We start from the raw sequence: 23,771 nt of genomic DNA on the forward strand, positions 1-23,771 counted from the left end.
CACTTTCGTGGTTTGATCAGGGTAGTTATGTAGTTGATGTAGAATCAGTCTAGTCATCCTTTTACCCATGAATTTAGACTGTTCGTCGAGTACCAGACCTTCAGTAACTCATAAGTCATTGGCTAGGATATATATTTTTTTTAATAAACTATTCTATTGACATTTTAAGATTTCATTAAAACAATTCAGTACAATCTAATACAGTTAACAAATAGCATTTGTCATTGAACCGGTAAACTTTTCCATATTAGGTATGTAATACATTAACTTTCCTCACGTCATCATTCAAACTCAAACTGTTCCATAGACCAACCACTGTGCCCCATCCTTTCATATGATTGTGTTTTGTGGAACATCCTCTCAGTCTGTAAATCTGCTCTCTGGAATTCTACACGATCAAGGCCTGTCCTCCATTTGGCGACGCCAGGCGCTCCTGTTGCCTTCCTGGTTTTGTACAGTGTCCCTTTTGACAATTATTAAGCACTGACCCACAAGGGTCTTCTATATCTCCAGTAGATGCTTCGTGAGCAGACATGCATTAGTTTTGTAAAGTTTTATTAGAAGCCCTTTCAGGCCTTGAGTTTTCTCAATCGCATCTGATTAATCGCTTCCATTATCTCCTTAACAGTAATCTCTGTAATGAGTGTCTGTCTCATGTTCTGAAAGGACTGGTGTAGGCACAGAGGTAACAAATTCCACTATAGTGGTGAAACTCTGGTGAATGCCATGACCCAAACTAATACAGCCAGTCTGGCATCCCTCATTCCTTCTGTCTGCCTAATCATCTCATCACTCTAACTTGTCCAAGCCCGCCGTTCGCCAGTCTTGCAATCCACGTTGTATAGTTTCCATTGTTCATCTAGTTACTAGAATTCAGTACTTATCTGTTTGTTTGTTTTTAGCTGGAAAGCTTCTCCTAATCACTAATCTGTTACCTCCCAAATTGTAGTAGCATGTTATCCAGGTTCCTCTATTTCTGGAGTTTCATCTTTATTTTGGTTATCACATTAGGCATAGGGGATTACCATATAACCACCTTGATGGATTCCTACAGGCTCAGTACAAAACCCACTGAATCCTCATACTTTTGAAAGGACTGTGTTCTGGCGTCCTTAAGGTATTTAACAGTAACAAGGCCACCCTCTATTCCTGATGAAGAACCCGGGGGTTACTTATACTTACAAAGAACTGGTTCTCTTGGACGCTGTCATTTATCAGTTTATGCAAGGGTTGTACCCTTGGTCAGTTAAACTAGTGGAATCAACTCCTTCATCGTGGAAGCCACTAGAACCCAACATTGTTTCAAGTAGTTGAAATGTCTTCTTTATTGATATGAGAGAGCATGTGAAGCAAACAGTGGTGACTAACGCAGCTAGGTCATGCTCGAAGTACAACATGCTACCCGAATACAGTTTATTCTCCTTGCGCCTAATGCACAATTTCTATAATAGGCTCATATTTATGACTGAACTTTCAGTCTAAAGGAGTTATTTGTTTTGTCAATGACATTTCAACCCTCAAAGTAAGCTCCACAGTTGATTATCAGGATACGGTTGGGGGCATTGCCAGTCCTGCACCCCACAACCGCATTGTCCGGACAACTGGTGGTGGAGCTGTAAAAGCAGTCATCTATTTCTTATTTTCTTTAAACATCCTTTTTGTGGGTTCTAGAGCTCGCTAGCACTCAATCGCCAGATACCATAATCATTCTCTGACCCACAGACATAATGAGTGTCCAATGAGTTGAAATACTTCAGTCCAACTATTTTGTGTTTATAAGCCGCGCCAAACTCCCAATGGGGACAAAGGAATAATGCAGTGTGACTAGTGCGCTCTATAAATCCTTGATTGATTGATTGATTGATGCAGTCTAAGATAAGAGACGTGAGCTCCTGAAATACTACCTCACAAAAGTGCATATGCGACACCATGCATCTGCAAAGGCCAGGGCTGTAACAAAAAAACACACACAAAAAACAAGTCTAGTGAGAGGGCCTTTGTCTGTTTCCAAGTTCTTAGAGAAGGGTTGTTGTTAATCATTGCGATAAAATCTCCAGCCTCGCTAGGACCTCGATTGAGAGTCTCTTGAAGTAGGTTCCCCATTCTGGAATCTGTCGGGGGCATGAATAGAAATGACCCGGGCTCTCGGCCCACCATTGGGCTCTGCAGCATAGTAGCTCTGCCCGTCAACCTAAACCTTACCCCATTGTGGGCGGGACACATTTTACTCCACGAAGACAATTCATGCAGTAAGTTAGGCTAGTTATTGTTTACACAGTTTTGAAAAATAAAGCCCTACTATGTACCACATATTGGTTTGAGTACACGTCTTTCTTTGCATTAAACTCGTAAATGGGTATCTATCGACATACCCCCAGATAGTCTTGTAATATTTGCATCCTATTTCAGAATTTTCTGTTTTATATTGTCTGTTCAGTATTACATCACACCAGAGAATGATTATGTGATGAAGTGGCTAAGATGATCATTTTGGAAGTTAGAGATCGGGAACCAAGATACCAGAATTCTAATTACGTTGGTGTTACTCAGCTAAAAATATGTTTAATTCTATGCAAATTCCATGACCTCCCTGAGTTGTATATGCAGTAACATCGTAATTTCAAGACAAGATAAATCCCATCACTTGTGCCATACATTTTTTTGTAGTTTCAACTGTGTTTACGTTAACTGTGATGTCTGTAGTGTGAATAACATTTTTGGGGTGCAATAAACGCCTATGCCCTACCTTTAAACCTTTCCACCACCTTTGTACTGCAGTGATCATTAATGCTTTCATCAGAATATAGCTTCCTAATCTTTTAAAATAGAAGATTTGCTTTTAAAACGGCTACAGTCAGCTGTATTAGGCTTATTAAAAGGGGAGAGATGGGGTACAGTCAGGCGCGGCCCATCCTTTATTGCGGAGGGGCCACGCCCACCCACCTTTTGCCCCTCATGAAGAGTGTCTGTCAGGCTGAACAAAGGTCAGCCTGACGGACACTCTTCATGTTCAGGTCAGGCAGCCAGGAGCAGAAATGCATGACTTGCGCAGACTCCTGGCTGCCTGAGCTGAACTTTTCTGGGCTGAGGTGGTCACAGCTCCTATGGGTGTGACGTCCTCAGCTCTACAAAGGTGCCCGAGGCCCTCCCCCGGGTGATGAGGAAAGCGTCACCCATTGACTTCGACCTGGGCGCTTCAGGTTTAAGCTCTGAAGCGCACAGAGCGAGTGTCAATCAGTGACACTTCGTCACAGAGGGGGTGGGGTCAGCTGTCTCACTGACCCCATCCCACTCTGTGACGAGGCTGGGACTGCTGCCTTCTCTCATTGGCTGACCCAAGGTCAGCCAATGAGGGAAGGCAGCAGTTCCAACCCTCCTGGGACCTCCGAGGCTGAAGGTAAGTGTGTGTGTGTTTGTGTGTGTGTGTGTGTGTGTGTGTGTACGTGTGTATATGTCTGATCTTTTAAAATGAATATTTGGTGCGTGCATGCATGTTTGAATGTTATGAGTGTTGTCAATGGATGTGCGTGCGTTTGTGTGTGAAAGAATGAGTGTGTGTGTGCTGCCCGCCCCCCTCCCTCCTAAAGCTGCCGACCGCCACTGGGTACAGTCCTGGGGAGATGGTCCGAAACCTTTGAAACTTAGGGAAGCTTCATAAGGAGGTAGTTGTGGCACCCAATTTTGAAAGGAGTATGGGAAACCTGATTTGGTAATAACTGTGAATGAATCCATAGCCCCTTATATCGCCCATGAAGAATTGGGGCTGGAGTACATTTCTGACCTGCTGGCACGCTCTCCTTTGCTGCTCAGGATCAGGACCTAGATTATGCCCTCCTTGGACCTAAATCACAAAATAGTCAACAACTGTTTGCCCTTAGAGCGAATAGTATCCCCGGCTTCACCACATCAAGACTTTAGCGAAGAAACTGGGACGCCCTGATTTGTTTGTCCCCCCTAAATGAGCTCACTAGAAGAGATTTGAATTGAGTTAAGAGGCATTTCTTGTCTGTTATGTGTGTGGAGAGGAAAGACAGGGAGCTCACTAACCCCACTATACGGGCCTACATTTTACTGTTTACTCGAGACCACATTACCCTGCCACCGTACCCTTTAACTAGGTTTAGATTTAACCTTTTGCACTGGTTGCTCGCTGTACCCCAGGGGAGGCACAGGGTGGGTGATCTGGCCCCTGCTCCTGTGATAGCTTTTCCCTGCACGATACAATGCACTTCACGATGTTCTGTGAGAATTATTGTTTATTACAGCAGCGTTTTATAGTGCCATTATGAAAAGGTAAGGATTTATGACGTGGCCGGCCCTGACTTATCTCCAGATGCTGCCGAGTTCTCTGGAGTCTTTTTATGTCGTAAGTTTTTTTTAGTGGCTGCAGTTAGAAATAGGAATATGTGTGTAATGTAGGATTGGTATAATGGTTTTTAAGTATTATCTGCTCTGGGATGAAAAGTATTCATTAATCCCATGCTGTGACATTCTACTTTGCATGTCTTTGTGATTATTTTTGTAAATCGCTTTTAGATTATTGTTCTTAATGTCTAGACTGATCTTACTGTGTGTGCTTCTATAGTTTTAATTAACCGAATAAAGTATGTTCTGACTGAATCCATATGGGATGAGATTTTAAATAATTGAAGGACAAAAATGGGAAGGGTATAGGCGAGACAGTTTAACTGTGGTAAAACAGAACCAGTTCGACACTCGAGTTCGAGGAAAGATAGAGTAGATATTATTGGATATATTTTGGTGAGGTTGTGGACAGGAAGACTCATAGCTGCATATAATCTGTAATTGTGAGTAGATGAAACCAGTTTGGAACTATATTTTACGATTGACAAATCATTAATACAATTATAGTCGAACAAAAAATGGTATCCAACCTGCTTGTGCTCAAGCCCATGGTTGGCAGGACTGAAAACATTTGAATGCATTGGAAGGCAGACAAGGGAGACATAAAGCTTATCCTAGATACGCTCACTGAGAGCCAAGTCATGAAATCCTCTGATTTAAATAAAAAATAAAAAAAAGTTAAAAAATCTAGTGCCTTAGGTTTCTGCCCCTATTTGAAGTAGATTTCTGATTCTTTGGGGAATTCGGTAAACATGTGGTTACTCTAGTGCGTCCCTGTCTCTAGTTCAGTCAAGACCGCGGTATATCTGTAACCAGTGGAGTCTCTGATTCACAGCCTTGAAGGGTATGTTTCGCGTACAAATCCCCACAGTATTGTGCAAAGACAGACGCGGTCTCCATAGACTCCTCAACCAATACTCGGTCCTATCAAGCACTCTGGCCACCAACCTGGACTTCGTGTTCTTCGTAGCTAACCAATGCAGAAGAAGCTTACCCGATTTGTACCCACCATTCGTAAACTTTCCCTGTGGAGGCCATCCAGCAATTGCAGTCCTCCTTCAGGTACAGTGGGCTTAGAGAGCCCCTGTCAAGGGCCAAGTGGCGCTGCTTTTGGGTAATCTCCTGACCATGCACCCTATGTTCCTGTGACAATATAGACGTTTCCAACTCAGTAATGTTGGCCATCCACTCGCGGTCTTTGCTCCTGGAATAGGAGCGGACGATTCAGCTGCATGGAGTCCTTCCAGCCCCCCAATCCCCCCCACCCCAAACAGTACCTCGGCTGAGTGAACTGTGCACTTAATAAGATCAGGAAAAGCCCTCAACTCCGCAGTCAAGTGTGCAGAGAAGTGCTCGTCCGTAAGGAGCCATGCATTAAGCTGCCGCATGGGGCGTTCTCATTGCTGGAGGAGTGCCAAAATGCGCAGTTACCGAGGCATGATCAGAGATCCCACAAGGTAATATGTGTAACCCTGTTGTGTGGAAGAGGTCAGGGCTAGGAGGAATAAGTACAAACCATGTACTGCTGACACGTATATATTCGCAGCATCTTGCTTTCTACATTCTCCAGATGCTCCCAAGTTCCAGTCCAGTTAGCCAAACCCCTCCAGTCTTGTGCTTAGAAATCTCCTGTCACCACTGTCACTCCGTGTGGCAGGGCAGTTAGGAGCTCTCTCAGGGTCGGTAGTGTTGACTGGGCCATGGTGGCGGTGGAACTTATACACTTACCAGTTTGTAGGGGGTACCCCCCATGGAGCCCTCAGAAACCATGTATCTTCTCTATGCATTCCTGGTCAGCTTGAGACCACCAGATGCAGGATTTTGTGCAGGAGTATGGAAACGCCCCAAGTGAGCCTTGGGAACAACCAGCATGAAACACTGTCATATCCCCAGCAGGCCAAAAGCGGGTATGTGGCACCCTCTAGGTGAGTCTCCTGTAGCATTAGGATTGGCAAGTTGCGTCAGTGTGCAAATTACAGTACCCGCTTTCCCCCTTTAATCTGCTCCAGAAGACCATTAACATTCCATGTCATTACCAGAAAGACACACTTGGCACAGGTTAGGGCCAGGACTGACATGAAATCATGTCGGATCTGACAAAAAGAATAACTGCAACGGGGCCCACCAAACTTTACATGAGCGTGCAAAGCGTGAGAGCGGTACCTGGGGTAGCTTTGTTACAAAACAGGCAACAAAATCAAATAACAAAAACAAACCCCCAACTCCCGCCCCCACATACACTTCTTTTCTGAAGAAGCATCTGTCACCCAAACCCCCAGATAATACAGACATAACTTGGGATTGGTGCAATTAGAAGTTACAGACAGCTAACCCATCTACAGCCCTACATGGGGAACAAAATAAAATATCTTATTCAATTTGTAAATAACGTGCTCCGCTCGTGCATAGTCAAACGTGGGTATACAAGATTGGTTGTTTTATGACAGGAGCAGAAGCTGATGTAAAGCACCCTTATTTCTAGCGACAAAAAACTATGTACTCATTTAAGCGAGGCATTCCGCAGCTCTGCCTCTTTTGTTGCTTTCCCCCAAACATTTAAGTTATATTTTCAATAGAAATTAATGCATAGAATGAGGGAAAATTGAAATCCGTAACTTGTAAAAAAATATATATATATATATTATCTAACTCCGTAATATTCGATATGGTACTTACTGCTTCTTATATGCAGTATGTTTCTGTGAGTGAAAGGACCCATCTCACAGGGGTTGTAAGCTGAGGCCTGGAGGGCTGCATAAGTCTTGCAGTAAGGAATGAGCAGGCTACCCAGCAGGCATTGGCGTTTGAGAGTTGTCGGTCACAAGAAATCAACAACGAGTAAATTAAGAATCCATCTGCAGTGTACCCAGTTACATCGCCATCAAGTTGTACAGACTTCTTTTCATAAGTCTGGAGCAGAATACCGCTTGCCTGGGTACTTATTGGCCCTGTCTCTTTATTCCCCGGGATAGAAGTGTTATTAGTGGTGTTAACGGTGGTGTTAATAATGGTAGTTTGGTAAACATGTTTAGTCTTTAAAGGTATTTTTGAGATTGTGGCTGATGTCATTCGAGAGACATGAATACAGTCAGACCTGGTGGAACTACAAGATGTGGTCCTTCCTGGTTATCGGCTGAATATGCTGCCTGTGAAAGACTACATTAAAACAAGACATCTTAAAGCAAGGCTGAATGCCGCAGGAGCATTGTTCCTCAAAGATAAACTGACCTCATCCGAAGAGGCAGCTGTCTGAACCACCTGCACGAGCCAGACAACCAGTAACAAATCAGTATCAGTAGCCAAAGAGCAGCGCAAGCGTGAAATGAGTCATACAACACCGTCATCAATCTCATCCCCTCCAGGTAAACTACAGTGGAGCAAGCTCAGCGCGCACCCATTAGACTGCGACATTGGAAGACAATTTGAATTTAAACCTATGTTTTGCCGTATCTATGACGTATTACTAATCGTACGAAGTCGCGATGGAGGCATCCTCGTGAACACACTAACTGGTTACGGTGCGCAGGTCTCACCATCTCCCTCCACGGTGCTGCGTAAGGTGGATCTAACAAACAGGTGACACCTCCATGGTGTACTTCACTCAGCCCCGTACACTGTGGAAGTAAACAGAAAAGTACCTTTAGAAGCATATGATAATTGGAAGGACACTGACCATTAGCCAATGGCAGTGACCGGAAGGAATACTTGGTCCAGAAGCAACACAACGGCAGGACAGCTAAGCAGCAACCAGCAGAGCACAGGAAGTGAAAGCAGACGAGGTACTGGAAATCGGAAGCAAGGAAATTCGAGCGACGACGTTGGAATAAGTCAATGGTGAGTTCAAGTAAGTAAGGGTCTGGTTCTAAACACCCTTTTAAGTTTTTTTTTTTTTTTTTTGGTTGCTTTTATTCACAGTAGATTTTGCAAGCAGCACACGTGCAGTCAAGACCTAAAAGGGAGACAGACCGTCTGTAGGAAGGTGGCCTCTTTCTAGCCTTGTTACCCCCACTTTTGGCCTGTTTGTGAGTATATGTCAGGGTGTTTTTACTGTCTCACTGGGATCCTGCTAGCCAGGGCCCAGTGCTCATAGTAAAAACCCTGTGTTGTCAGTGTGTTTGATAGGTGACACTGGGACCCTGCTAGCCAGGACCCCAGTGCTCATAGGTTTGTGGCCTATATGTGTTCCCTGTGTGGTGAATAACTGTATCACTGAGGCTCTGCTAACCAGAACCTCCGTGTTTATGCTCTCTCTGCTTTTAAAATTGTCACTGCAGGCTAGTGACTAATTTTACCAATTCTGATTGGCACACTGGAACACCCTTATAATTCCCTAGTATAGGGTACCTAGGTACCCAGGGTATTAGGGTTCCAGGAGATCCTTATGGGCTGCAGCATTTCTTTTGCCACACATAGGGAGCTCAGAAAATTCTTACACAGGACTGTCACTGCAGCCTGAGTGAAATAACATCCACGTTATTTCACAGCCATTTTACACTGCACATAAGTAACTTATAAGTCACCTATATGTGTAACCCTCACTTGGTGAAGGTTAGGTGCCAAGTTACTTAGTGTGTGGGCACCCTGGCACTAGCCAAGATGCCCCCACATTGTTCAGGGCAAATTCCCTGGACTTTGTGAGTGCGGGGACACCATTACACGCGTGCACTACATATAGGTCACTACCTATATGTAGCGTCACAATGGTAACTCCGAACATGACCATGTAACATGTTTAGGATCATGGAATTGTCACCCCCAATACCCTTCTGGTATTGGGGAGGACAATTCCATGCATCCCCGGGTCTCTAGCACAGAACCCGGGTACTGCCAAACTTCCTTTCCGGGGTCTCCACTGCAACTACTGCTGCTGCCAACCCCTCAGACAGGTTTCTGCCCCCCTGGGGCCTGGGCAGCCCAGTCCCAGGAAGGCAGAACAAAGGATTTCCTCTGAGAGAGGGTGTTACACCCGCTCCCTTTGGCAATAGGTGTGAAGTGCTGGGGAGGAGTAGCCTCCCCCAGCCTCTGGAAATGCTTTGATGGGCACAGATGGTGCCCATCTCTGCATAAGCCAGTCTACACCAGTTCAGGGATCCCCCAGCCCTGCTCTGGCGCGAAACTGGACAAAGGAAAGGGGAGTGACCGCTCCCATGACCAGTAACTCCCAGGGGGGGTGCCCAGAGCTTCTCCAGTGTATCCCAGACCTCTGCCATCTTGGATTCAGAGGTGTTGGGGCACAATGGACTGCTCTGAGTGGCCAGTGCCAGCAGGTGACGTCAGAGACCCCTCCTGATAGGTGCTTACCTCTTTTAGTAGCCAAGCCTCCTTTCTTAGTAGCCAAACCTTTTTTGGCTATTTAGGGTCTCTCCTCTGGGCTATTCCTCAGATAACGAATGCAAGAGCTCACCAGAGTTCCTCTGCACTTCCCTCTTCGACTTCTGCCAAGGATCGACCGCTGACTGCTCCAGGACGCCTGCAAAACCGCAACTAAGTAGCTAGATGAGTACCAGCAATATTGTAGTGCCTCATCCTGCCGGCTTTCTCGACTGTTTCCTGGCGGTGCATGCTCTGAGGGCTGTCTGCCTTCACCCTGCACTGGAAGCCAAGAAGACATCTCCTGTGGGTCGATGGAATCTTCCCCCTGCCAACGCAGGCACCAAACTTCTGCATCACCGGTCCTCTGGGTCGCCTCTCATCCTGACGAGCGTGGTCCCTGGAACACAGGAGCTAGGTCCAAGTGTCTCCCACAGTCCAGTGGCCCTTCTGTCCAAAGTTGGTGGCGGTAGGTCCTTGCCTCCCCACGCCAGACAGCAAACCTGTGTACTGCGTGATTTGCAGCTGTTCCGGCTTCTGTGCACTTTTCCAGGACTTCCTTTGTGCACAGCCTAGCCTGGGTCCCCAGCACTCCGTCCTGCATTGCCCAACTCGCTGTGTTGAAATCCGATGTCGTGGGGCCCTCCTTTTGTGACTAAGCTGCTAGAAACACCTCTATTCTACTAATAAGGGATAACTGGACCTGGCACAGGGTGTAAGTACCACAAGGTACCCACTATAAGATAGGCCAGCCTCCTACACCGTCCTTGTCTATCCATGAGCGGTTCCACTGTACCAGGAACTTTTCCAGGACCAAGCCCTCTGTTCCCTCCGATAACCCGTCAGACTAGAGATTGTTACGTCTGACCCTATTTTCAGCATCCTTCACTTGGTCCTAGAAAGTCTTGGCAGAGAGTGAAAGGTGGGCCACCTTGTGGAGAGGCCGCACATAGTATCTTCCAGTTCTGAGATTCTACCTTCTGCTTCGGGCACCCGATCCACTGCCTGACGCAGCAGGGCTACGTCAACCCCGACCTCCCCAATCTTAATTTCCAGCATGGACTTGGAGTCGTGTATTGGCTGGAGTATTACTGATGTGTTGTTTGTGCTGTTTGGGACCAAAGCAGCAAACTCTCCACCTGGGGCACCTTTCGTTCTCCCAAGTGGTACCTTGTATTTTTCCATTTTAGCCTGGGCGCCTTTATCATGACCCATACTGCCTGCGAGTGGGCCGTCTGGTGGACTCTGTTGCAGTTAGGAAGCTCTAGACCAGGCAACCAGAGCCACCCCTTCCCCACTGCGGTCCCTGATCCACTTGGTCCATGGGACAGACGATGGACGGAGGTCTGATCCACTTGCTGCAGCTAGATGGGGTCAGGGTAGCATAAGCAGTCAAACCCTGTTGGCTAGATTCAGAGTGAGGGCTCTGCCACCCCAGGTACCCTCCCCTCCCCCCCATGCACTCATCGTAGAACCACCCGGCAGCCACGGGATCTTTGATGGCCCTGGCAGGACTCTCCACTGAGTGGTATCTTCTAGTAGGGCCTCAGCTCAGGGCTCCAGAGTCCCATCTGCCAATTTCAATATGGTGCCCCCACTGGGGAAGGCCACAGGCTACCTGTCTCTCAATGACATTTTTGCGGGCAGCATGTGGGCTGATCTCCTCCCGCTTCGTGCGCTCGATCAGAGCCGCCCACCAATCCACTTGGCAGTTCCTTGCTCCGAAACTCAAGGATGCTGCTCACTGTCCAAGCCTTAGAACGCCCACCGGGCCTAATTCTCAGCCCCGGGCAGCCATCTTAGCAGCGTGGCCCACTGCTACGGCAGTGCGGTATCGACTGCACCACCACTTTGCCGGGGCACACGCCCTGCCCTCTCCTCCACATGGTCGGCAGATTCACTAAGACCCGCTCCAACCCAACCTAGGGCACCCCAGCAAGCCGAAGAACATTCTTCCCTGGAAACCGGATGGGATATTAGGAGAACGCGTCCACCATCTTGGCCATCCACAGTAATTTTTTTTAAAGCAGGCAGCTTGGATTATAACAGTTGCTTAATTTGTACTAAAACATCTTGTCTGGTCCGGTCCACTTTTGTTCTTAGTTTTTGTATGCAATTGTTTGAGATGTTGCATTAAAGTAGCAGACCTTTCAAAAAATCTTGTATAATAGTCTCTAAACCGTAAAAAAGACCTGAGCTGGTCCTTGTACTATGGAGCTGGTGCCTAAGTAAGAGCATTCACAAAATTCCTGTTGGGTCAGTGTCTTCTGAAGTGATCCAATGCCCAAAATAATCTACAGATACTGCAAAAAAGGCATTATCTTTGCTCCTGGTCATATCGTGGTCATCCAGGATTGTCAAAACTTTATCAAGAAAAATATTGTAATCTTCATGTCTCTCTGTATATATTAAAAGGTCATCCTAAAAAAGCTTTTCACCAGGAATATCCTTAAATAAACCGTGCATGCTTTGGGAACAAGCAACATAAGATACTTGTGGGCTTCTTATGAAGTAGTGAAGATTGTTAAGGCAAATTTTGTAATAGGCAACTTCTGATGGATATTTCTAACCACAGATTCTTTGTTTTTAGAATATACGAGATGGGAATTTTCATAGCAGTGTTCCTGTGCATCTCTGCTTTGACTTCGTACCACCACTGAGGTGACGGAGAGGAGCCGCATATCAGTGATACCCCTGTGCTCCAGCAAAGTCCATTTCTCTCTGCGCCCTTGAATGGAGATCTGGAGCTCTTCTCCCATTTTTTTGTCTGTTTGACAAGTTTTTTTCTCCTAAATTCCAGTGTGCAAGAGAATGATGTCCCCACCCAAGGGTACAGGGTTCAAACCAGGCAGCAACTGTCATAAATCGATGTCTGTAAGAGACCCTCATAAGGTGTACCTCTGATGTTTGGGCTGGGGGGTGCAACTTCAAGTCATGTGAGGAATGTACCCTTATGCTGCTGAAGATCCGCAACCATGACGCAAAACCGTACTTCACTGAACATCGAAAGAAGCCATGCTAGTCCCTCTCTCGAGGGCCTTTTGACCACTGCTGGACAGTTCCTTCAACAGATTCAGTTCTTCGGAGGCTATTCTGGAGGTTTTGCGTATAGGCAGTGTCAGGCCCCTACTCTCCTGCTGCAGTCACCTCAGCCTTCTCGTGGTCGGGGATCAGGCAGACCTTGTGCACGTCTCCAGGGTCGTCTCTTTTCCCAGTCCTCCTCCCCTGCAACCTCTGGCTCCAAACCTGTTTAGTTTGCAGATTTTTCCACATAACTAGCCTGTGGGAGACAGGATTTGGCGTCTTCTCCCAGGGAGCAGTTAATCACATCCCACAGATTGTCTTCCAGATCGTTCGGCAGGGCTGTGTCCTGTTTCTTTCCGCCCCTCCACATCTTCCTCCCACATCAGAACAACTCTAAGAGGAGCACCTCCCCATCTTACTGCAAGAGGTGCAAGCTCTACTGCCAAAGGCGACATAGGAGTTAAAACCCATCCTTATTTCTGAGGCATCCTCTCTGTTATTTCCCCATGCCAAAGAAGGACCAAAACCTTTGTCTTATTTTAGGTCCTAGCCCTCTTAATACCTCCTGTGGAAGGACAAATTAGAATTGCTCCCACAGGGCCGAAGTTCTGTCTGTCCTTATTCTGGGCAACTGAATGGTAGCTCTGGACTCGCAGGATGCATACTTTCATGTGCCCGAACTGACATCCCCTAGACGTTACCTGATGTTCAAGATGGGGGTAGAAGCATTTTCGTTTTGCCATGCTCCCCTTCAACCTTACCAGTGCTCCTTGTGTGTTCACGAAAATGATGGCAGTGGTCACACCCCATCTTCAGAGGTTGGGTATAACAGTTTTCCCTATGTGTTAGTGATCAGTTGAGAAAGGTGAAGATCAGAGAGCTCCAGTCTCCAGCAGAATCCTAGCTTCCCGTATATATGTTCAAGGACTGGGCCATGTGCCTGACTTTGAAGGCCTTCCTACTGTCCATCAGGAGAAAACTGGTGCAGTTTCTTGCCTTGAACACCCCTGCATGTGGTACTGCAACAAGTGGGTGGTCTGGGGTCCTGGGTCCTTTTCCAGGCAGCGCTGTGCCTCTAGAGTTGGCGGGAGTGTCAGTGCAACGCCCTGTTTGTGAACCACCTTGCAGGATGTTTGAATACCATAGCGGATGAGCTCAGCTGGCGATGCCTGGCAGATCACAGATGGGGGTTGCAACCCAAGGTGGCTCAGTGCACCTTCTGGCAATAGGGAGAACCCCGGCTGCAAATATCCATAACAGTCGAATGTGCAGTGTAAACACTTCTCTGCATTGGAGTTCCCAAGAAAGCTATCTGTCTCTAGGAGACTCATTCAGGCTAGAGTGGAACACAGGTCTCCTGCATTCCTTTCCGGACACAGGTCTCCTGCATTCCTTTCCGAACACAGGTCTCCTGCATTCCTTTCCGAACACAGGTCTCCTGCATTCCTTTCCGAACACAGGTCTCCTGCATTCCTTTCCGAACACTGATCTCATGCATTCCTTTCCAAACACTGATCTCCTGTATGCCTTTCTACCTCTGCCCTGAGTTCTGAAGAAAAGGGACGACTGGGCCCATGTCATCCTTGTGGCTCTGGATTAGGCCAGGAGAATGTGATACCCAGAACTTTGAGGCATGATAATTTGTCCTGCATTCAGACTACTGCTTTGGGAGGATCTTTTGTTGCAGCATCAGGGCAGGCTTCTGAATATGAACCTGCACAGTGCACACCTCCATGTGTGGAGAAAGGGGTGGAAGGTGACTGCGTTTGATCTACCACCTCAGGTTGTGGATGCCTTCCTTGCTGCCAGGTGTCCGTCTACTAAGTCTATTCACAAAGGGCTCTGGTACAAATAGGGTGGTGTGGAATTCGCAATATTGACCTTTGCAAGCCAAACTGTTGCATGTTTTGTTTCTTTGTCTTGCCCAGCAAGGCCTTCCAGTGGGCACCATTAAAGGTTAATTTTTGGCATTTCAGCCTTTTTGCTTTTGCCAGACCAATCGTCCTTGTTTAAGTCACTTGCTGTGATGAGGTTTATAAAACGTTTGACGCACAAGTACACCTTCAAACCGTTTGTGATGCCAAAGTGGGATATTATTTTGGTCCTGAAATTCCTCCTGTGCACCCCATTTCGAGTCAATGCACAATGCTTGTTGCTTCTTCTCTCAAAACTGTCTTCCTAACTGTGATCACTTCAGCTTGTCGCATAAGTGAGCACCAGGCTCTCTCTCTGTCACTGTAGTCGCCTTATACCACCTCTTCCCAGGCAAACTAGTGTGGAAGACCAGGGCGGTCTTTTTGCCAAACATTGTGACTCTGTTTCATGTTGAACAATGCATCACCTTCCAAGGGTTCATTGCCCTGCTTCACCCCGAGGATGAGAGACTCCATCGACTGGACCACAAATGAGCATAAGCTTTTCGATCAATCAAACCAAAGACCGTTGGGGGAACAATTAGCTTTTTGTGGGGTTCTTGGGGGCAAAGAAAGGCAAGGTGATGCAGAAATGGACTTTGTCAAGGTGGCTAGTGCTCTGCATTAAGATCTTCTATGATTTGGCAAAGAAGCAGCCTCCAGAAGTACTGAGGGTCCATTCCACGAGGGTCATGAGTGCTACCACTGCATTAGCACGCTAAGTGCCTATTCTTGACATTTGCCAGGCCACAGCGTGGGCAGCAGTGCACACGTTCACAAACCACTATTGCTATTGTGGTAATAGGACTGTACATTTAGGGCTGCAGCACCACTGAGTGTGAAGAGACTGCGTAGACTCCACACCACTTTGGAAACTGTCTGCCTAACTCCAGGCTTGCCTGCAGTGCCTCATCCAACAGTAGAAAGGGAGAGGTGATTTGTGGCAACCTAAATATGACACTCTGACTCCTCAGGGAAGTTGTAGATACATATCTTACCCCTTTCACTCAGTTACTCACATATGCCAAGACTGGACACGAGATGCAAACTGGATTTCAGTGAATTTATTGAAGAGATTGCATTCTAGTATAACAAGCATGGGCTGCGATAATAAGGCAGATGAAATGTATAACTGAAATCATCATTACAATCAGTGTAAAGAAGATAACCCCACCATTTTGTATGATCCTAGAGATTCCTACCTACACCCTGTTTCTAGATCTGAGTGCGTAGTGATTTTAACCCTTCTGCCTGTCCCAACCTAAGGGAGTAACCCCAACTCCATACCTGAATAGGATAGCCAGGGTCTGTCTTGTTGTCTGGAAGGGAATCCTCTTGGGAAGCTGAAGAGTCAGCGCCAGGATCAGCAAAGCTATCTGCTATATGGTGTGCATCCCAGGAAGGTCACGACTGGAATGCCCTCTGCACTTCTTAGGCCTATGTGTTGTTTATATAATAACCTGTGCAGAGTATGTTGAACATGTCTGAAATACTGATGTGTCTAGTGAATAGGGATAGGCTCCTGGAATGACAATACAAGTTAGCATATCACGTACCATACATGGCAGCCTTGAGTAAGGCACAGAGTGCACATTGCACAATGAATTGATAAAATGTGCATTGTGAACTCTGCCTTCCTAGAAAGAGTCAGCTGATTAAAATATAAAAACATCAAGCTGAAAGGAGCTTGTTCTAAAAAAACAAAATATGAAAATGAATAAAACACATATGAATGTAAAAAGCACATGCTGCGGTCCTAATCCTAAAATATGGGTGCCCAACCTAGGTGCCAATGGAGTCCTACAACATTCCTGCAGGACCTTTTGATCTGAACCTACTCCACAGACACTCGTCCAGTTGGCTGCTGCTTTGGTGTTTATTGTGTAGGAGAGGAATCTGCGGTTAGAAGTATCCATCAAAAGAACAAGTTCCTTGCCTTCAGTAACGCTGTTGTTGGTGGATAGTCTAACTGCAGATTCCTCACCACCACACCACCTCCTCTTTGTTGGGAGCAGCCTCGTTTTTACCATCTAAAAAAGGTCCCCAATTAGAGATATGCACACTGGAACCTCCAATTTTTGGTACTCTGAGATTGCAGAAAGTCATGCAAAAAACTGACTCCAGCGTGCGGGGATAGTGCTTATATGCAGCTCCACTCTGTCACTTCCAGATCAGAACAAAGTCAGCTTGGAACTGCTCTGCAGCACTCGGAAACACTGCTATGAAACCTTCCTGATCCAGTCTGGTGTCTGGATAACATTGCAATAGTGCTGCGGTCAGAGTACCAACCAGAAAGAGCATTACCAAAAGTAAATCACATATTCCTTTAAGTCAATTATGGTGAAAAACGTGCCCTCTCTTACGAGTATCAACTTGTCTCTTATCTCTGCCAATGGTTGGCATTTAGTAACAATATTCGGTTAAAAAAGCAAAGGTCTGCACATAAACTGATTTTGCTGGCCCCTCCTCACCCCACCTTTTTGTTTTAGTCAGAAAACGTGCTGAATCCCACTGTGATGCATTTACAGGCTCAGTTACAAGTTGGTCTATTAACAGACTCTGTAAATTATTTCTACATCCCTTACTTTGTGTGCATTTCTCTTCAGAATGATTTTGTGTGCTCTTAATATCTTACACTCCATGTCTACTAAACATTACGTACAAATGTCCTTCAAAAAACCTGTCCACCATCACAGGATTAAAAGTGCCAGGTCTAACCACAATCCCCAGATGACCCTAGTCAGCCCATCCCATGATATCTTTACCATTGTTTGCAACACAAATCTTCAAAAACATTTTACAGACTTTGAATTTTGATCATTCTTCAAACAATCCAGAGGTCCCAGTCACCATCTCACCTTACACTACAGCTCTTATGTAAGGAGGCTTCAAAATCATTTAGGGGTTCGATCAGAGATCATGGTGACAGGTGAATGGGAGTCAGCCACACGCTTCAATTCAGCTGACCCAATTAGCACATCGCAAAATGGACCATGTCTGCTTGCTAGCACAGCAGATTCATTCTCCACATCAACAGTGAGAACTTGTTTAGTCATAGACTTCTTAACTCCTTTAACTTCAGAAGAAATGTCCATAATCCTAACCCAAGAAATGACATTCTCATTCGACACACTGTTCACCCTAACAGAAGAAGCAAAGGAGAGACATGCTTCAACTTCTCTTTGGAATATGGGGTTTGTATGACAAAATGAAGTAGATGCGAGTGGCAGTGAGGCCAAAGATAGCTCGGATTTTTAATGCCTGCAGATTGTTTTAAATGTTGGAAGCAAGAGTGATAATAGCCATAAAGATTACATAGAAGTTAAAGGTTAAAAAAAACAGAGATTTGTTTGACTCTGGGGCTAAGATCACCATTGTAGTAGCTAAGTTCTAATAAGACAAATTGGAAGGGAAGGTGACTTTATTGAAGCCTGACATTAAACTGTGTTCTTACGTGGGGCTATTGAATTTCACAGTTATTTTGTGGGCTTAATTTAATATGAAAGGTGCTATACCTCTGGCAAGACGTCTCCAAGAAGAGAGATGGCATAATAAGCTTGTTACATCAAAGAGATTTGGGTGTCATGCTGGATCCCAATAGAACCCCCCCCCAACCCCCCCCAATCATTTTAAGGAAAACTCGTCATGTGAAAGAGTTAGGTGAAGTGAAACTTTAAGAATTAGGATTACAAGGTATGTTAGATAAAATAATTTCCACATGTTTTTAGAGGAGGTTTGGGCTGCATGAAGGGATATTGGCACAAAATTAGACTGACTCTAGATTCACTGCCTAGTTGTAGCAAGGTGTGTAGTGTTCCCATAGCTGTAAGAGAAGAGATGCAGGCTGAGGTGGAGACACTCAAAGCTGAGGGAATAGTAGAGGAGTTTGAAGAGACAGCATGGCTTGCTCCTGTTGTTGCAGCCAGAAAACCAAATGGGTGCCTTAGGCTATGTGTGGATCTCAGACAGCTAAACAAATGTGTGCTGGTTGACAAATAACCCCGTACCATCTGCAGCTGCTAAAGTGGTGGGTTCTTTACACCCTTTTACAGAGGGTAGAAAGATACATCACAACCATCATTGTGTCTCGGATTTTTCCATCATATCCATTTACGGTGGCCTGTATTATTGCTCCTCTAAGTAGTGTTCTTCATGTACAACACCACAGTGCGCACCTTTAGTTTTTAATAGATTCCCCATTGGATTTTGGGGTATGTCTCAGAACCACAAGTTTGTATAAAACATGTCATAAATAAGATTTTGCAGTTAAGTACAACCTTGTATTGGGACTAATCAATTGAAGAACCATGTATTTTCTAAGACAGTTCCAGGAAATGTTAAGTGGACTGCTTAAAATTCCTTTGTCCTTTAAAATGATAAGCCTACGATGTTGATCTTGACTTCCTGTTCAGGTCATTGGTTCTGCTTGTATTGTCGTTTTCTGTATAAACATTTTAGCAGTCAGTGTGAAGTAAGCAAATTTGAAGAAATCACCAGTGATCTAATTCATACAATGAAATGGTAGATTCTGAACGTTTCTTTAACAATTACCAGAGTGGTTAACTCTACTACTTCTTGTTGCACTTAGGCAATTTTGTGAAGACCGTATTAAATCCCGCACTTCTGCTAGAAAATGATGCTGAAGTTCAAGACGCAGGAAAATCAAAGTCTGAAGCTTGCTTATCTCCCCAAGCTTCTTCTGAAGCAAACTTTCCTTCTGTTTTACGGGGAATGAAAGAAGTTGGAAAGAACCAGATATTGACTTCAAGCAAACAGCTGACTGAGAAAGATGATCTGTCCTTTTTAATTGTCAAAAATAAGGAGGGAGGCGAGCAGTTGTTTACTGATCTTGGTAAATACGAACATTTCTTTTAAAAACATCTCTTGCTGCTAATGCTAAATTTCCTTCTCCAAATTTAATTACTTTGTTTCATTTTTTCGTGTTATGTTTTAATTTTGTTAAAAAGGTAGCACTGGTTCGTATAATAGAACATTGCATACATGACTAACCACATGAACTCCCAAGACCAAATGACCATTGTGAATTGCTAATTTAATGGTTTTAAAAGGAAAATTAAAATGTGAATGTTACAATAACAGAACAATGGATGGGGGAGGAGCCAAGATGGCGACCGGGAAGGACGCTTGATTAAGCGCTCCTCTCGGGCTCGCCTCGTAAATATTTGCGGGGCGCTTCTGGGGCGCTGCCGTCGCAGCCCTGTGGCGGGATCCGCTGCTGGGACCGCTCTCCCCTCGCTGACGGCTCCGGGCGTGATCGAGTGGCCGGGCAGAGGGGCTGCCGCGGAGTGGATCGGAGCCGGGAGCTGCGGCCGCCATTTTGCTGGCTGTGTCGGGCTGGATGCGGCCTTAAGGACTGGAGGAGAGGTGGGTGCGCGGAAGCGGGAGCGGCCCACCTCGCGAGGGTGATAAACCCATATTCTGCTTCAATTCCACCCTGGGTGCCCCCCCCCCCTCCTTGCCCGCCTATCGGCCGCCGGAGTTTCCCCTCCCCCACAACCAGGCGTGGGGGAGCTCCAAGGAGCAGCGGCGATTTAACGGCGGGGACTGCAGGGACCCCGGGTGGATGTCCCCGCCGCGACTGGAGACGAGCGGAGAGACGCGCCTCCCCCTCCGCAAAAGGCCCTGTGGGACCACAACAACAGGCCAGGGGCGAATTTGTTTCATGAGCGGGTCGGGACCCGCTCCCTGGACTCCCCAGCTGCTACGCGTGGTCGCGGGCCCTGTCGGGCGGCTGTGAGCTCGGCCACAGCAGACGCGCCCTCTCCTGGAGGCCACTGGCGCCGTCTCCCCTTGGGGTGGGGTTCTGCGCCAGATTTGGAGGTCCTGACGGCGAGACGGACGTACGGCGTCTGCGGGGACTGCTGCGAAGGGAACTGGTCACTGCCTTCGCCTTGCATCGACTACCCCCTCCCGCCCGCGAGGGGGGAAGAAGGACGGGAGACGAATCCTGTCGTGGGCCACTGGGGGTGCCTCCCTATCTCATAGCTGATGGCGTGGAGCGCCCGTCCCGGGAATCGTCTCTGGACCTTCAGCTGGATATCGAAGCCACCACAGACGTGGTTCGCGCAGGGTCGACCAGGATCAAGCTAAGCCATATCCTCTGTTAAATGGCGCCGACCTGCACCACAGGGAGGAACAGTGCTTAAAGAACTGTGCGAGCCGTATCACACTAAGTGAACACACCTGGGATTACCACTCCTCTACTTCACACCGAAAGTGGACCTAGATCCTGGAGCTGGCTGCTGACCGGGGGCTCGAGGCACGCACGTGGACCCAGCGACGGGAGGTACCAGACCACCTGAATAAGATCTCATTAAGAGAACCAACAGCAGGGCCGAAACCTCAAAAACTGAAATCTGCACTGACGTGGCCCCGTGGGGACATATACGCCCTCCTTGCTTGCAGGGCCCAGAGAAAGTAGGTGAGCGCGTGATTCTAGGAGGAATCAGGCCGCAACAGATAAGTCAAAATGGCCGGAAGGCTCAAATCAGCTAAAAACCAGGACCGGAACACGCTAGGCCAGGCACCCGGAGATCAACAGCATACGCCCTCTCTGCAGTCGTTGGAGTCCACGCTCATGTCACATTCCTCGCAATTCGAGAAAATACTACAAGCAATCATGGACACTAAAACCTCACTTGAGACCAGGATAGACACGGTATCGCAAGGCCTGAACATCCTCAGAGTAGACCATGGCAAACTATCTGATAAAGTGAAGACAACGGAGGCGGTGCTAAGTGATCTGGCCCCCACGGTAGCGGATAACCAAAAACAAATTCTCCGTCTAGATGCAGAAGTAAAGTCACTGCTGAGAAGAGCAGAGGAGGCGGAGGGCAGATCCCGTCGCAACAACATACGTTTTCTTGGTTTTCCTGAAAAATCACTGGATCAAAGCTCAGAGCTCCTGCTGGAACACTGGCTAATTAAAGAGGTCCTGAATGGAACCCCATCCAAATTCTTCTCAGTGGAAAGAGCATATAGAATCCCCGGACGCCCCCCGGCACCGGGCCAACCTCCGAGACCACTGATAGCTAGGTTCCTAAACTTCAGGGACCGGGATACGATACTCCAACAGTTCCGCAGCAAAGGCCCATACAGGTATGAGGACTCGACTGTCTACGCTTATCCAGATTTCACTCAGGAAGTGCAAAGGCAACGCAACTCCTTCACCCAAGTTAAACAACGCCTCCGGGAGTATGACATAAAATACGCATTAATGTTCCCCGCTAAATTACGTGTAACAACAGATGAGCGCATTCATGTGTTCACCTCACCGGAAGATGCCTGGACGTGGATGCATGCCAAAGGCATCGCCCAACCCCGCGAGGCAGCCGGTACCGACGAGAACTGGTCAACGACGAAACCTAGGAAACGATCCAAGAGGCACGCCAGGGGTCAACCCACGGTGGAACAGGCTGCAGAGGAGAGAGCCAGGGCCCTTAAAGAAACCCCCTACTAACTCAGAATTCCTTTGAGACGCTCAGGACCCAGCCAGTGGAAGGCTCGGAATCTGACTCGGTCAGCTCGGACTCTACATTAACGGAGGCATTGAGGGGCCCGGAGCTCACCCCCAGGTCCGCAGACACACTCTGAACAAACACTACTGAACTATCCCCCCAAGGGGGACCAACCGCCACAGCCAGAGTACAGAACTGAACTTTGCGACTTCCTCCTGAAGTGGGTGGTCACATCACCTGAACTTATGTATCCTTGCACGTTTGCTCCTGGAGATAACTCCTTTATTCATATTGTGGGCGGCGGGCGGCGTGGGGCAGGGGGGCGGATGGCTGTACCCTGGGAGTGCCCCAAGCCAATTGCAGACCGTGTCTGCAGAAGGATGCGAGCCTCTAAAATGAGCCGCATCGGGATAGTATTATTGGTCCCCCGCAGATATCCATATGGATACACCTTAGCACGCACCTAAAATGGGTGTGTAGCCTGTTGCAAGTTCACAGTTGGGGTTGGGATCGGGATCCAGTTGGGGAGGGAAAGAGGGTAACTATTAGTTTGTGCACTACCGGTCTGCTCACAACACTGGATAAGCGCCCGGAGGTGAGGGGCCCGCACGTGGGGGTGACGGGGGCGGAGGAGACCCAATGGGCCTTCCCGGGATCCGGGGAGCAAGACATGCACTCACAAATTGAATATGGCCCAATCCACAACCCATAGCACATACAAATATGACATAGTCACTTGGAACATCAGGGGACTGGGGACTCCGGGCAAAAGGTCCAGGGTGCACGCACGACTCAAACGCCATGGCACACATATTGCAATACTACAAGAGACTCACCTGCGGGACCCAGACCTGCAGGATCTACGCAGTAAATGGGGAGGTCAGATTGTGGGCACATCCTATTCAACCTTCGCGAGGGGGGTACTCATATGGATAGCAGGGAATGTCCCTTTTATCCAAACATCACACAAGATAGATCACGAGGGCAGGTATGTGGTAGTGGAGGGTAAGCTGGACGGCAAACAATTGTCAATTATAGGGGTATACACTCCCAATAGCGCACTGCCTGAGTTCCTGAGCACACTCACTGCAGCGTTATTAACGAACCCCGAAACACCCGCCATATGGGGAGGTGACTTCAATTGCACGCCAGATCCAGCATTGGACAGGTCAAATCCCCCCACAGATTCAACAGTCATCAGACACCCCAGCCGCCCATTATCGATATGGGCTAGTAACATGAGCCTTCATGACATATGGCGCATGAAACACCCACGACATAGGGAATATTCATTTTATTCAGCACCACATAAGGTACACACCAGGATAGACTTGATGTGGGGCACCCAGGAGATCTGCACAGGGACCAGTAGAATAGAATACCTAGCCAAGACATTATGAGATCACTCACCGCTTAAAATAGTTTTGGACTGGTGCAGGAAGCGCCAGGCAATCCCAACGTGGAGGCTACAAGCGGAAGCCTTACACGACCCTGCGTTCAGACTCGCTGAGAACAGCGCTGAAACAGTATTGGGTATTAAACACTGGCACCACAAAACTAAGAGCAATGGAGTGGGACGCACACAAAGTGGTGATCCGTGGACATTGTATTTCCACTACATGGGGGGTGAGGCGCACACTCCATGCAGAGGTTAGCAAGCTGGAGAAGAAACTAAGAGCAC

At 47.3% G+C, this 23,771-nt stretch overlaps 1 protein-coding gene across 2 annotated transcripts in view; it reads left to right on the top strand.

Moving 5' to 3' along the window:
• Window positions 1-23,771, top strand: part of PRIMPOL (primase and DNA directed polymerase) — a 348,310-nt gene that overhangs the window by 155,237 nt on the left and 169,302 nt on the right. For both annotated transcript variants that reach the window (XM_069199467.1, XM_069199474.1), the window contains exon 6: window positions 19,201-19,464. In XM_069199467.1, coding sequence (XP_069055568.1) covers window positions 19,201-19,464 — 264 coding nt within the window. The remainder of the gene's footprint in view (window positions 1-19,200; window positions 19,465-23,771) is intronic.

This window comes from Pleurodeles waltl, chromosome 1_2 (assembly GCF_031143425.1).
Source record: "Pleurodeles waltl isolate 20211129_DDA chromosome 1_2, aPleWal1.hap1.20221129, whole genome shotgun sequence".
Taxonomy (NCBI): domain Eukaryota; kingdom Metazoa; phylum Chordata; class Amphibia; order Caudata; family Salamandridae; genus Pleurodeles; species Pleurodeles waltl.